This window comes from Varanus komodoensis, unplaced genomic scaffold (assembly GCF_004798865.1).
Source record: "Varanus komodoensis strain SLA01 unplaced genomic scaffold, ASM479886v1 scaffold19, whole genome shotgun sequence".
Lineage (NCBI taxonomy): Eukaryota > Metazoa > Chordata > Lepidosauria > Squamata > Varanidae > Varanus > Varanus komodoensis.
Window position 1 is genome coordinate 6959148 of NW_025335550.1, and position 14074 is coordinate 6973221.

Genomic DNA, 14074 nt, shown 5'->3' on the forward strand with positions numbered 1-14074 from the left:
CTCTCTCTCTCTCTCTCTCTCTCTCTCTCTCTCTCTCTCAAGCTTTTATAAACCGTCCCTATAGTAGTGTCTCAACAAGTAAAATAGGAATTAAAATAGCACAGCGTGCAGTATGAGATGCATTAAAGCCAATTAGACATTAAAATAATGGGAGAATAAAAAGTTTTTCTGCTGGTGCTGAAAAGGAAGAAGTGTTAGCACCAGGCAAACCTTTCTGGGGAGCCCATTCCACAGTTGGGGCACCACCACAGAGAAGGCCCTCCCCCAAGTAGCCACCCTCCTAATCTCCATCAAGGAGGGCTCCTGAAGAAGGGCCTCCGCCTCCAATCTCAAGGGGCGGGAGGACACATAGGGAAGGAGGCCCTCCTTCTTCAGGGACCCAGGTTCTTTAGGGCTTTATAGGTCATCACCAGCACCTTAAATTGGGTCCGGACTTCAATTGGTAGCCAGTGTAAGAGACAGAGGACCGGTGTTCTATGCAAATACCTGCCGGTCCCTGTTACTATTCTGGCAGCTCTATTCACGCATTGTTCAGAAGATGCCAGAATTTCATCTCCGGCTCTTATGCTCATCTCCCCTGGTGGCATAGTAGTTACCTCAGCAGCACGTCAGGTTACTTAGACTTTGCTGGAGAAACTGCACTCTGACTACTGCACCCATCAGCATTAACCACTCAAAACGGGGCTAACATTGTTCCAAAGAGAGGCTGCCTTGTTGTCCCGCAGACTTCCCATGATTCCTCAGTGACACGAGAAGAAGCCAAATTGTTGCGTCTTCAGTGCATTGGAGTAGCAGGACTACTCGTCCTCCAGAGTCAAGCTAATTTAGACATTAACAGTTCTCATGTTTTTCATTAGGCAAAATCCTTCAGAATTTCTACACCTCTTACTGGCCGAAAATACATAAAGGAGAGTGACTCTTGCGCGAGTCCCATTTCCATCGCCACGTACAGTTTGACACGGCTTCATACAATGCTTACAGGACTGAAAAATGCGCCCAGTGAAAATCTGGAGCAAATTCTCAGGTCAGTCAAACCACCTGCATGCAGCTTCAACAAATAGACCATGTCGGTTCTAGAACAAACCATTTTCAGATTGCAGGTAGCAGCTTCCTGAGAGGGAAAACCTTTGCTGCCCTTTTGGAATAAACAAACACCTTGGATCAAATGGTAGTTCCCAATTATAGCTGTTTTTCATGTACCATAAGATGAAAGCAAATCGATCTATTTGGGAGCAGAAGGAACAATAGGAAATAAACTTACAAAGCCAAACATGCAACTTTCCCTCTATTCTCAGTAAATTCTGTGTAAGGTTTCTGTGAAATAAGATTGGATACAAGTAGTATTACCACTCTGCAAACCAAAGGCTGCTTTTTATATAAGAAACGATATCTCCCCGGACAAACAACCCACAACTCTGGACATTTGTTCCTTATCAGGTCATGTTCCAGGGATCCTTCGGTGTCAATTGCCAGCAGAGTGAAAGAAATGTATGAAATTTATTGTAAGAAGACCCAGTCTGATGGAGAACCTGGTAGTGTCAAGGGTAAGCCATGTCCAAAACTGTATAAAACTGCTTCCATTATGCCTTGGTGTTCCCAGTAAGTCCTGTGTGAGGTACAACAGGTTTTGAAATACACTGCCTGTGGCTTAAGCTTTGTTCTGAAGGAATGGAATGATTTTCCCTGAAGATACTCAAGTGTGGTTCAGGGCAAAATCACCCATTTGTACCATTGGTAGTTTTAAGCATTTAGAATTAATTATTGGTGTTTGGACTCCAAATATTCTAAATACAGATGAAAGGGTGTATCTTTCATGGGGTTTGTCTTTTTTTTCTCAGTGACTATTTAATAACAGTGGATTAAATCTAATGACGTCTAGCTCTTCAATTTTCTTTAATCAATATGGGTAGCCGATGTTTCTCTTGTTCTATAATTATTGCAGATATTGCTGGAAAACACTTTCGTCTTGCTGAAGTCCTTTACTATAAGGTTTTGGAATCTGTTATTGAGCAAGAAAAGAGAAGACTTGGAGATGCTGATTTATCTGTAAGCAAGTTCAGTACAGTGGTTTGCCAAAATGCTCAAATTCTTTTATTCTTCAAAATTAATTGGGCAAAATAGGGGAGGGGTGGGGAATACTTTTTCAGTGTACTGTTACGGATATGTATTTTGAAACGATCAACATTTCTGTTGTCTCCTGCAAGCAAGACCCACTACTGTTTCCTGCATAACAAATACATTCTGTTTACATGTTCACATTGAACGGACCCGATGCTTTCCTGAACTGGCACGTGTTTCCGTCTTAGGCAGTCCTGGAGCACGATGTGTTTCACAGGTCTCTCCTGGCCTGCTGCCTGGAGATAATCATTTACTCTTACACGGCAGTTGACAGCTTCCCATTCATCACTGACCTATTTGATGTTCCCGCCTTTCACTTCTATAAGGTAAGCGATTTTGATGAATTGGCAACTTTCCATCACTGCTGAGTGTGACAGTTGCTGAAAGCATTCTTGCTCAGTATCCAAACATGTCACATTCGTTACAGGTGATAGAGATTCTGATTAGAGCAGAGGATGGCCTGTGCAGAGAGGTGGTTAAGCATCTCAATCACATTGAAGAGCAGATTCTGGAAAGCCTGGCATGGAAAGAAGATTCTCCACTGTGGGACAAAATCAGAGAGAATGACAACAAAGTTCCGACGTGTGAGGAGGTAAAATACAAAGTTTAGGTTTTCTCTTCCTTTTTACTCTTTAGCAACTTCTTCTGTATGAGTTCCTTTGACATTTTAACGGGAATCTTTTGGCAAATAAGGGTCGAATGTTTCCAAAGGAATCCTGAAGGAAATTCTCATCCAGCTGCTGTATCCATGTCCCTCAGGCTAAGTTCGGCCTGCTGAGGTTTGTGCTGTTCTTGTGCCTCCAAATTTTGTGGGGGTTCAGACCCTACTAAATCCCCAGGTGCAAACCATCCCTATTTGCTGAGTGTGGCTTATGCTTATTTCCCCTGCTTTCCTCTTCTGAGGCAGGCGCATCTCCCCCCACCCCCACTTCAGAGGCACCTTCAGATGCTTGGTGTTTGAGGTTTAAGTTTTCCAGCCAGCATGCTTTCTTCTTACTGGCTAAGCTTAAATGGAAATCTTTTACCTGGCAGCAGCCCCATTTATCCTTCTGTTTTCGTAACCTGGAAAAATGCAGGGCCTTTTCTAGGCATTGGTTGCCCATGCCTGCTGTTATGCCTCCTAGGCTGCTGTTCGTCCAAAATGGGTCCCTTTTGCTTTCAGTCAGACTGGGCAAAGTCAAGGAAGTACTGCAGAATGCAAGAGTATGATGAAGCATAGATGAGCAAACATAGGGACTGAGGAGGGAGTATTTGCGAGCAGACTAGCTAAAGAGAGGAAGGGCCCCTTTCCTGGAGATCCTGTTCATTAAGGACGCATCGTCATCAGTTGCCCGTAGCCGGTTGATGGAGTGATACTGAAACAGCATTGCATTTTATTGGGTTCATTCAGTGAATTATTAATTCAGTTTCTGGCACCAAGTCATTATTGAACTGTTGCTAAGGCTTAGTTTCAACAATATGTTTCCTGATCTCCATGCTGTACTGTTGGGTTGTATGATCCCTCCTCTCCCTAACACGCTGGAACTTGCCTTTTCTTTCACAGCCTGTTGTGTAAATATAACATGTGTTCAGCCTTAGTATGATTAGGGTTAACCAGAATTGCCCAAAACCTGGGTTCAAATGATAGGCAAGCCTGGTTAGCATATAGCCATAATTAGTGCCAGATTAAAACCATGCTTGGGTTAATCTTAGTGGATTGGACATGACCACGAACCAGGTGAAAATGAGCGAAATCCACAAGCGGGCAGTACGAAGGAAGGCATATATGAGCTCCCAGCATTCCCTTGTAATAATAGATGGCTGTGTCTAAATAACTAGTTTTTGCATGCAATAAAACTGCATAAATCTTGCTCTGTTTTTAGGTAATGCCGCCTCAGTATTTTGAAAGGTCAAATGGGAACAGCGTGGCAGGTTCCCCTTTAACGCCAAGGAGACTAAATGAGGTTCGTGCGGAAACTGGAGCACTGGGAAAGGGTAAGGGTTTGCAAATTGATGGGGGACCAAGGGTTGTCATCCTAGCAGAACTGACCAGCTCTGAGTATTGCATTCTAACACAGGGGGCAAAAAATCAATTATACCCATATCTTTCTAAATCTCAGGCCTTCAGAGAGTATTAAAAACTTCAGATGCTTTGTAGGTTCTGATAAATAAAATGAAATATTTGACAGAGGCAACTCTTTTGGGAAAAAATATCTTTCTTTGTCCCATTTAGTTTTCTTCTCGTGCCCTTGACCTTCCTTGCTCCTTTTGTCTTCCCAGTAAGTACCAATATCAGGACACAAACTATCCCCTAGCAGGGTATGTGCAGAGCTCAGATTGCCAGTCTGTGAGCTGAACCAAGCAGCCATACGTGCCTCCAAGAGTCCCCTTCCATGGCTATTCCTAACAAACCAGGGACGTCCTACTACCCCCAGGGAATTGGGCAACCGGGGAGCTACCCTGCCCCCCCCCCCCAAGCATCCAGTGTTCACTCACACACGCTACTGCGTGAAGCCAGGATGGGTCATTTGGTCAGGGCGACGGAACCCCTGTAGAACTCCTTTTCTCCTTATCTCCAGATTCCCAGGAGATCCTGCAACTTGTAAAACGCCATGAAACACGTATAATTTGGGGATTGTGGGCACTTGCTATTAATCTCTTCTATTTTTATGCCAAGATACTGATTTCATTTTAAACAGAGGCTTTCAGGGGTGGGCACTTTCATCCCAGGGAGCCAAATATACTGAAAATGAACATTAGCAATTGATGTGAGGCTTAGCAAGTCTCTCACAGCAAGCCGTGGCTGCAGGAACAGAAGGCGCAGATGGGTTTTAGCATGTTGCCGCATCAGTGGCGATTTGGCACACAAGTGTCAGTCGTAAGAATGCAAGACAAGCCCTGCTGGATCGGACCCAAGGTCCAGCTGGCCCAGCACCCCGTGCCTGCTTTGGCAAACCAGCTGCCTGCAGGCTCCCTCAGGAGGAGGGGTGCGAGGTTTCAGCAACTGGTGTGTGCAGGCAGGCCGCCTCTGGTGGAGGGGGCAGCACATTGCAAGACGTGCTGATCGCCACAGATCGCCTCTGCTTCATGAACCTGTCCCGTCCCTTTTGCAGGCCCTCCAGGCTGGTGGCCATCACTGCTTTCCATGGCAGTGAATTCCCTAACTTCATACATGGTGTAAAAAAATATATTTTCTCTCGTCTGCCCTAAACCTTCCCCACATCAGCCTCGTGGAATGACCCTGAATTTTAAGTGTTACCGGAGAGGCAGAAAATATTTTTATTCTCCGTGCATAATTTTAAACACCTCCACCATGTCTCCCCTTACTTGCCCTTTTTCTAATCCGAACAGTCCCAGTGGCTGTAGCCACTTCTTCTTCCTTGATTCATGTTTTCCTTGCTGACATACCTTATCAGACAAGGTCACTGTGTTCTGTCAAAGTGGCCAGGTGACACAGTCTGGCAGCCCTTCGCTTGGTCTCTGAGTGGGATTAACCTTTGAACGAGAAGCCATTGCAGGGTTCCCTGTAATCCTCAGCACCCTTTTTTCCTCTTCTTTTTCCACAATACCTGCAGGACTTCCATCCTCTCCAGCCACACTTTACGAGAGATACAGCTCTCCAACAAGCAACCCGACTAGGAGAAGGTTGTTTGTTGACAATGACACGCCCACTGAAGCCACCCGGACGCCTGTCAGGGTCTCCCAGCAGCCTGTGATCAGCCCAATGCCTGTACAGAATGTCTCCCCGGAAACCATACCTGTCACTCCCGTACCTGGGCAGACCTTAGTTACTGTAGCAACTGCTACTGTAACTGCCAATAATGGGCAGACCGTTACCATCCCCGTACAAGGTAGGTGGGGATTAGATGATGAGTGAATGGTCTTCATAAGGGTTGCAACGTACCCATTTATGGCAGCTCTCAGCTAATGGGGTGAGGGCCAAAAGGAGAATGGCAAAGTGAAAGCATGTGGTGGAACAGGACAAGCTTCGAGAGAAGCCCATGGCCCAGCTGCAGCAAAGGTTCATTCAAAAAATAGGCAGAGCTTTGATGCATGTTCTTGTCCTCTCTGAAGAACTATCCATAGCCCACTGGATCTATAATGTCTGTTTATAAAGGGCCACGTAGGACTGGAGGTCCTTCCAGATTTTAACCAAGGCATCCTTGCTTGGAAGGACCACCTGCTGAAATACGGGTTGCCATGGGCTTTGTTGCTGTCTGCTGGGCTTAATAGTCATCTTTCATTCATATTTCGGGGTCCCTCACTCTTAACTGCCCATTTTCAACACTACTCCTTTCCTCTCACTTGTCCAGGCATTGCAAATGAAAATGGTGGAATAACGTTCATTCCAGTCCAGGTCAACGTAAGCGGGCAGGCACAGCCGCTCTCCACCTCCATCCAGCCGCTCAGCGCGCAGTCCCTTGCTGGGGCACTGAGTTCCCCGCAGGTGGCCGGCACAGCGCTTCAGTTGCAAGGCCAGTTCCAACAGATCGCCCTTCCCGGAGAACAGCAAAGGCAGCCCGTGGGGGGCGGCAGGCCCCGGAGGGCTGGCTCACTCGCGCTCTTCTTCAGAAAGGTACATCCAGGGTGGTGGGTGTGGCTGGACCCACAAAGAGTCATTCAGTCTTGGGGGAATAACCTGGTCAGAGAGGGAATCATTCTGAGAGCCCCGCATTCGTCCAGAGCGGAGAAACCATATCGCTCTGCCTGATCTGATGGCAATGCTGTGAACCGTAACAGGAGAGGAAGGGGTGCGTCTGCTTCCGCTTGAATGCCTAGATCACCAAGGGCAGCCCTCCAGCTCGGTTGGACTGCAGCTCCCACTGCTAGTAGGCCAGTGGCCATCCTGGCTGGGTGATGGGGATTGTAGTCTGGAACATCTGGAGAGCTCCGGATTGGTCAAATCTGTTCAGATATGTAGGGATGCAAATTGGCCTTTGTGTGATCTCCAGCCAACCTTCTCACCAGTTCAGAAGGAAGGAAGTACCGATTCACATGTTTACCAAGTGCTTTTCCGCCACCACTTAGAAGTTTCCACCAGGGACTTCACTTCCCCCACCCCATTCGCTTTTGCTCGCTTTGCTTTCCATAATGCTTCTGCATTGCTTCCTCTCATACTCTTTCAGCACCAGAGAAGTCTGACCAGCAGGATTATTGAGAAGTAATGGATTGTTGAGTTTTCGCAATTGCAACACAATCATTTAATTTTTGCAGTGTGGGGGCTGTAAAGCAATAGTTATTTGATAATAGTTGCTCTATGGTTGGATGGCTTAAGCTTGGGGCAAGTGAAAAGGAAGGGACGTTTCCATGCAAATTCCTTCAGGCGTCAAAGCAGAATTTTGTCAGCTGCGCAAAGTCAGACATCAGGTTTGTAACCCAAGCAAGAGGAGTTCTACAATGTGGGAATTCCGATCTTTGATATGAAAAGCAGAATTGGCAGGAAGCCCCCCAGTCTTTTCCTAGTTCTTACGGTCCGTATCCCCCACAGGTGTTCCACTTGGCCAGCGTCCGCCTGCGGGATCTCTGTCTCAAACTGGATATTCCAGCTGAGCTGAGGAAGAAAATCTGGACGTGCTTTGAGTTCTCGCTGGCGCAGTGTTCTGAGCTGATGATGGGCCGGCATTTAGACCAGCTCTTGATGTGCGCCATTTACGTAATATCGAAGGTAATGTCCCCCCAAGAGGAATGAGGTTGGGCTGAAGCCCTCAGCATTCAGGAGATGTCAGGGAACGAGTGATGGGTAAGCCCAGATGAGTTCTCCTTTTGTATTCTAGGTTACGGAAGAAGACACCTCATTTCAGAATATCATGCGCTGCTACCGGACCCAGCCACAAGCTAAGAGCCACGTAAGCACATTTTGCTTGCACATACCATTTGAGACACGTCCTCAGTTGGTGCAAAAAGGCATCCAGGAATGGGTGGGCCTTCTTGGATCCCCTTCTCAAAGCACTTCAAATTTGGTTGACTTCTTTCTGGCACCAGACCTCCATCTTCCCTGCCTTCCACCAGTGCTCCCTTCCTTTTTACATGGAATTCAGTTCCAGAGCCTTTGTCCCTTGGGCATCACCTCTTACTTTTAACTCACATGGACCCATGTTGGTTGGTTGGTTAGTTAGTTAGAGCCAGTGTGGCATAGTGGTTAAGAGCGTGGGGCTGGGACTCAGACGATCTGGGTTCGAGTCCCCGCTCAGCCATGGAGCCACCTGGGAGACTTTGGGCCAGTCTCAGACTCTCAGCCCAGCCTCCCTCACAGGGTTGTTGTTGTGGGGATAAGATGGAGGAGGAGATGTAAGCTGCCTTGAGCCCTTTGTAGGAAAAAGGCAGGATATACATCGCAGTACATTTTATATATAAATTAAATTAAATTAAATTAAATAAAAATAAAAATAAACGCAACAGGTCTATCCAGTGGAGAAGTTTTCAGCAGTGCTGCAGCTCCTGGGCTGGAGGGGCGAATCTGCCTTCTTCATTTCTGCAGGGGCTTTTTTAACAACTGTATTCTGACTTGGACCTCACCTGATCTGTCTTACATCTGGCTAGGGGTGAAACTGGAGCAGGACCAGAAGGTAGCCAGCCTAAGGCAACATTTTCCTAGCATGGGGCTCCTGCTTTTCCTGTGTGTTGATTGCAGAGGTGGACCAGTTGTGAACCTGGGTGTGCTGCTCTGAATTTTTTCCTAATTGGATGCTTTATGGTGATACTCTTTGTATCACTATTTCTGTTGGATTATTTTAGTTCACATTTTAGTTACTGGGGAAAAAGATATTTATAATGTATTTTAAATTAACAGCACATTTCTTTAGTTTTTTGTTTTTTTTTTTCACCCAATTGAAGCCAGGCATCCACCCTGAAATTGGAAAACTTTTCATCTCATTTTTCCCCCAGAATGTTGATCACTGTATGCAAAACATGCAGAAAAGGCGCACAGGCCATTTGCAATGCCCAGTTTGTTTAAACAGAAGAAGCCGATTGAGTACTTCCACTAGGCTGAATGGTGCAGCTTGTGCTTGCAGGAATTCCGTGTGGCAGGGCATGTGTGGAGCTTTGTATAAAAGTAATCAAGAGTGATATTTTACTGTCTGACATGAGAGAGCAGCCTTCTACAATCTAACACAACTTGGGCCTTTTGAAGGTGTATCGAAGTGTCTTGATTAAAGGCAGACGCCGAAGACACTCCGGCAGTGGCAACAGCAACCAGCAGCGGAATTCCCCAACTGACAGAAACAGGGATAGAAGTAAGTGCTTTCAACTCTATTCTTTGAAAAATTGACGGAAAAGGTGAAACGGAAATACAAGTAGCCAGTATCATAATGCTGTAAAATACGTCTGTGGTGCAAATACTCCATCAGACAGACCTCAAAAATGAAATTGTAGAGCTGAAAAGGGTATAGAACCAGGCAAGACTGAGGGTATAACTTGCTGCCTGGTGCAGAAAAAGCGGACCCGGTAATTCTGAAGAGCACTTTGAGTTGGAATAATCCAGTTGCACTGAGTGGTGTCAAAGCGTCATCCAGGACAGATCAAGGGAAGTCACTTCTCACCGCATAGTTAGACTGTGGAATTCACTGCTGCACAGCCACCAACCTGAATGAAAGGACTTGTGACGGACGCTCAAGGATTACTAGTCCCAGTGGCTATATTTGGAGATCATCCGGGGCAGAGAAAAATGTTGAATAAAGGAAGTTGTGATGTATTTGCTCAGCAGGGTTTTAGGGACTGTTAGCCAGCAAGCCTTATGGAAACCTTGAATTTTGTCTTGATAGCAAGCAGGGATTCCAGTCCAGTCATGAGATCTAGCAGCACCCTGCCAGTTCCGCAGCCCAGTAGCGCCCCGCCTACTCCGACACGCCTGGCCGGAGCCAACAGTGATATTGAGGAAGAGGAGCGCGGGGACCTGATTCAGTTTTATAACAACGTCTACACGGACCGAATTAAAGACTTTGCCCTGAAATACTCCTCAACCAATGGAGTAAGTGGAAGTCCCCTTTCTTTAAGCTGCCATTGCCTTCCTGCATCATGTCATAAAGCATTTGTGTCTGTCTACTTCGATGTCCTTGGCTGTTGCTTTAAAAATAGTACATTTGCCACTGTTTGCACTGGTGGATCCTTCAGAGTAGATTTGGGCCATCTGGTGAGTGCAGGGAAGAGTGGGGAACTCCAATTTTCCAGGTGAAACAGCAAGCTTGGATCCAACATGAGATACTTGATCTTCGCTTAATGGAAAGCTCTTTTCTTAATAGTAGAAGGATAGCAAAGATAGAGCTGGTGTACACCATAGCCCCCCAAATAGTAAGATTCTCAGCTGAATTGGTGCAAATTACTAAACCACGGATCCGCTTGCATTCCCACAGTAGAAATGAGTGGCACTCTAGTTTCTCTGCTTCACTGGCAAACGCAGGTTAATGTGGTTGCCTTTTTGTTGCTAGGCTGAAGCCCCTCCCCTGTCTCCATATCCTTTCGTAAGAAGTGGCTCTCCACGCAGAATACAGCTGTCTCAGAACCACTCCGTTTACATCTCCCCGCACAAGAACGAGTCCACACTTTCTCCACGTGAGAAAATATTCTACTACTTCAGTAGCAGCCCATCAAAGGTAAGAGCTGACGTCTGATCACTTGCTCCTCCCCTTTGCCATCCAGGATGGGAAAGTTAATGTTGGTAAAACTTCCTTTTCTTTCTCTCTTTCTTTTTCTCTCTTTCCCTCTCCTCTCCTCTCTTCTTTTCTTTGGTAAACATGCTTGCCTTGAGGCTGCTGGCCAGTTCCTCCCTTTGTATGAGTTCCACATGAAACCCTCAGGGCTAATCGCTTGCACTTGCTTTGTACCCCAGTAAGATACAGTCGGGGCTTAATGTCAGAACTTTGGCAACTAGAAACGTCTACAGCTGAAATTAGGGACAGAAAGTTGGAAAGAGTTGAAATGCAGTCCACTTTTTGTTTGGGATCTGTGATCATGGAAATACATGTTCTGTTTAGCAAAGCACACTGAAGTTACTGGTCATTTTGCTGCTTCCAGGCTTAGCCCTCTACATATTCAAAAGGTTAGATGCTTTTATGAGAAATCCACTTAGTTGTCATTCCTTGCTGGGTCTAATCAAAGTTAGGTCTTTGATCGTGTCCCTTACAGACTGCAGGAGACTTCTTTTGACCTTTCTTCTCAGGTTGCAGTTCTAGACAGACTGAGGAACAAGACAATCAAATGGCACTGCCCCATAATCATAGAACCAAGTTATTTTGGAATGTCTTCCCTTCCCAGAGGAAAGTGTGGGCTTACAACCAAGCCCCTCTGTAAAGTGGACTTGATTTCAAAACAGAATCCTCCCAAACTGTGTCCATATAAGCCGAATTTCTCTCCCAATGGAAGCAATTGTTGAGAGCTGCCTGGAGGGCTTCAGCTGTTGCATGCATGCGTGAGCATTGATGAATCAGTTGATCCTGCCAGCAGACAAAGCCAGCCACTGAAGCCTTCCCATGTCTAAATCATGGAGCAAAAATCAGGACAGTGCCGAATGCTGGTGCAGGTTGGCCAGTATGGTTTCTGCTTCAGGTGGCTCGGCGGACAGACCTGATGGCCTCTGCAGCAAGGGTGGCTGGGACACAGCCTGGGTGGGGACTGTGCTGGCGCTTGCTGCAGCCCCACCTTTTAAAAAGATTTTTTTAATAACAAACAGAATGGTTCTGTTGGTGCTAGAAGAGGGTTAAATTTAGCCTTGTGCTCATTTAAAATACATATAATTTTAATGACTGCCAGACTTCCCGTAACCACTTTGAAATTAGTTCCCCTTAGAATTGCTACATCTGTCAGGCCATGGTGCTAGAACAGGATTAGGATATATGCCAAGACAGAAACAGAGGGAGTCAGAAGGGGTCTCCTGGGCCATCTAGTCTGACCCCCAGCTCCGCTCACGACATGCCTAACGCATGTCTGGGACAACTGTGCTGTGTAAGCTTTCGAAGCAGTTCGGGCCAGTTTCTTGGGGGAGAAAAGGGTGCTTGGCTTGGATGAGCACTACCCTGCACTACTCCGTTTTCCTTGTTCACGGTATGTTTCAGAGGCTTCAAGAGATCAACAGTATGATACGAACCGGGGAGCCATCGACAAAGAAGAGGGGCATTGTCCTGGAGGAGGGGGCTGAATCGCCAGCTAAGCGCATGTGCCCAGAGAACCACACGGCCCTCCTAAGGAGGTTACAAGATGTGGCCAATGACAGAGGCTCCCACTGACCTCAAACAGACGCAAACGTGGGCTGGGGAGGGCGTTCTTTGGTGCTTTGCCCGCTGGAATTTGGCAGCAGCTACAGATCCTTCGGCCGCCAGGCCTTTTGAAGCATTTTCCATGGAAAAATGAAGGATTTCTGAGCCCTTTCTGGGAAGGCAGTGCTTCTGGCACGATGAATCGCAGCTCTCAAAACGGCTCGACGCAGCCTTTGAACAGAGGAGTGCAGTGCCATAATGGAGGAAGCGGAGCCCATTCCCCACTTCATCCTGATGTTGGCGCGGAAGATGCTACACGAACTCTTCCCAAGGTTATCTCAAGGGTGCGTCGGCAGCGGCAGTTCTCCGTCTGCATTTTAACTTATTTGGCAAAAACAATTGATAAATCCTCAGCCCAGGAACTGGCGATTACGATCTTTGCATTAATTCAGAGACTTTTTTATGCGATTTGGTAAACTATCAGTGTAATAATGCTCGGAATTCGCAGCATTGAAGATACAAGTCAGACAACAATGATGGAATTGACGGTATGCTCTTGGCCATCTGCTCCAAGGAAGAGAAGTCGTACCCATTTTCACGTGGGAATGCTAAAGTGTGCAGCACAACGTAATAACAATATTATAAATAGGAGATAGACAGTATTTTAAAGAATTTTCAAGAAAAATTAAGTCCACTTGCCCAATTTTTCTTTTCTGAGCCTTTCAAGAGAGCAGTGTAGGGACACTTAATGTGTATACAACATTTTCAGTTGTTTTTAGCTGTGAAATGTTTTAAGTGAACTCTATCCAGAGGGTAGCACTTCAACAGCTCTAAAGCATTGTTTTGAAATGCAGATTATAGAGAGTTTGGCGACTTTGCAATGGCACTTTTAAAAAAATATATTTTAAACAGCCAAACCATAAGATGTATTAAATTGCTTGAATTTGTATTTATTTTGGAAGTGCACAGGGGTGGTGGTATTCAGCAGGTAGACATTAGCTTGTAGGGTGTGTCTTCCTTGTTCGCAAGCTGTTGTATTTTCACCTGGTGGTTTGTCTGCAGCGGTCCTCCGCAGAGAAAAATCGCAGTAGGCCACGCATTATTGGACAAGGTTGGAGGCCGTTGATGTATTGCAGTGCTTAACCTAGACCAGAGAGACTGTTTCGCAAACTAGTGCTTTCAGAAAGAAACTCTCTGGGTGATGTGTCCATGGCTGAACCCACACAGCTTGACTAAAGCATAATAGCTACCGTTGACATTATCTCGCTTTTATTGGAAATAGCAAGCAAGGGAAAAGGAAAAAAAGCAATGAAATGTACACGGCAGGCACTTTAGTGGCCAGTTTTAAGAACTGTAGATTGTTTTTTGAGTACTGCAGATGTTGAAATGAGCCCTATTCGTTACAGATGCTGCGTGTGCAGCTTTTACAGCAAACCGGTGCTGTTTAATTATACGCTTCTAAAAGAATCTAAACCTTTATAGCCTTTAGATTTGCAGAAGGGTTTTGTTGTTTTTTGGCGGTGGGGGGTTGTTTTTAATTCCACTTTCCAAATTCTCCAACGTTCACCTTCTATGGATTTCTTGCTTGGGTGATGTAGTGTACAACTATAATGTACGAACTGTTGAGAAATGATAAACATGCATTTTGATTTTGTAGATCATTTCCTAATCACATTTCTTTTCTAAAAGGAAAGGAAGCTGTGTAAGATGGGAGTGGGTTCCACCCAAGAGGAAACTTACTCTGGGTAGCAAATACTGATCAGCCTGCCCAATAACACCTGCTTGTA

At 46.0% G+C, this 14074-nt stretch overlaps 1 protein-coding gene across 2 annotated transcripts in view; it reads left to right on the top strand.

Moving 5' to 3' along the window:
- RBL2 (RB transcriptional corepressor like 2) overlaps positions 1 to 13943 on the top strand; it is a 21951-nt gene extending 8008 nt beyond the window's left edge. The window contains exons 9-22 of one of the 2 annotated variants that reach the window (XM_044427745.1): positions 858 to 1024; positions 1438 to 1544; positions 1943 to 2046; positions 2307 to 2444; positions 2546 to 2710; positions 3981 to 4092; positions 5673 to 5948; positions 6411 to 6673; positions 7586 to 7762; positions 7872 to 7943; positions 9230 to 9332; positions 9861 to 10072; positions 10524 to 10688; positions 12147 to 13943. In XM_044427745.1, coding sequence (XP_044283680.1) covers positions 858 to 1024; positions 1438 to 1544; positions 1943 to 2046; positions 2307 to 2444; positions 2546 to 2710; positions 3981 to 4092; positions 5673 to 5948; positions 6411 to 6673; positions 7586 to 7762; positions 7872 to 7943; positions 9230 to 9332; positions 9861 to 10072; positions 10524 to 10688; positions 12147 to 12317 — 2232 coding nt within the window. In that variant the 3' untranslated portion in view covers positions 12318 to 13943. The remainder of the gene's footprint in view (positions 1 to 857; positions 1025 to 1437; positions 1545 to 1942; positions 2047 to 2306; positions 2445 to 2545; positions 2711 to 3980; positions 4093 to 5672; positions 5949 to 6410; positions 6674 to 7585; positions 7763 to 7871; positions 7944 to 9229; positions 9333 to 9860; positions 10073 to 10523; positions 10689 to 12146) is intronic. The other variant, XM_044427746.1, reaches the window with a different exon arrangement.
- The last annotated feature ends 131 nt before the right edge of the window (positions 13944 to 14074 follow it).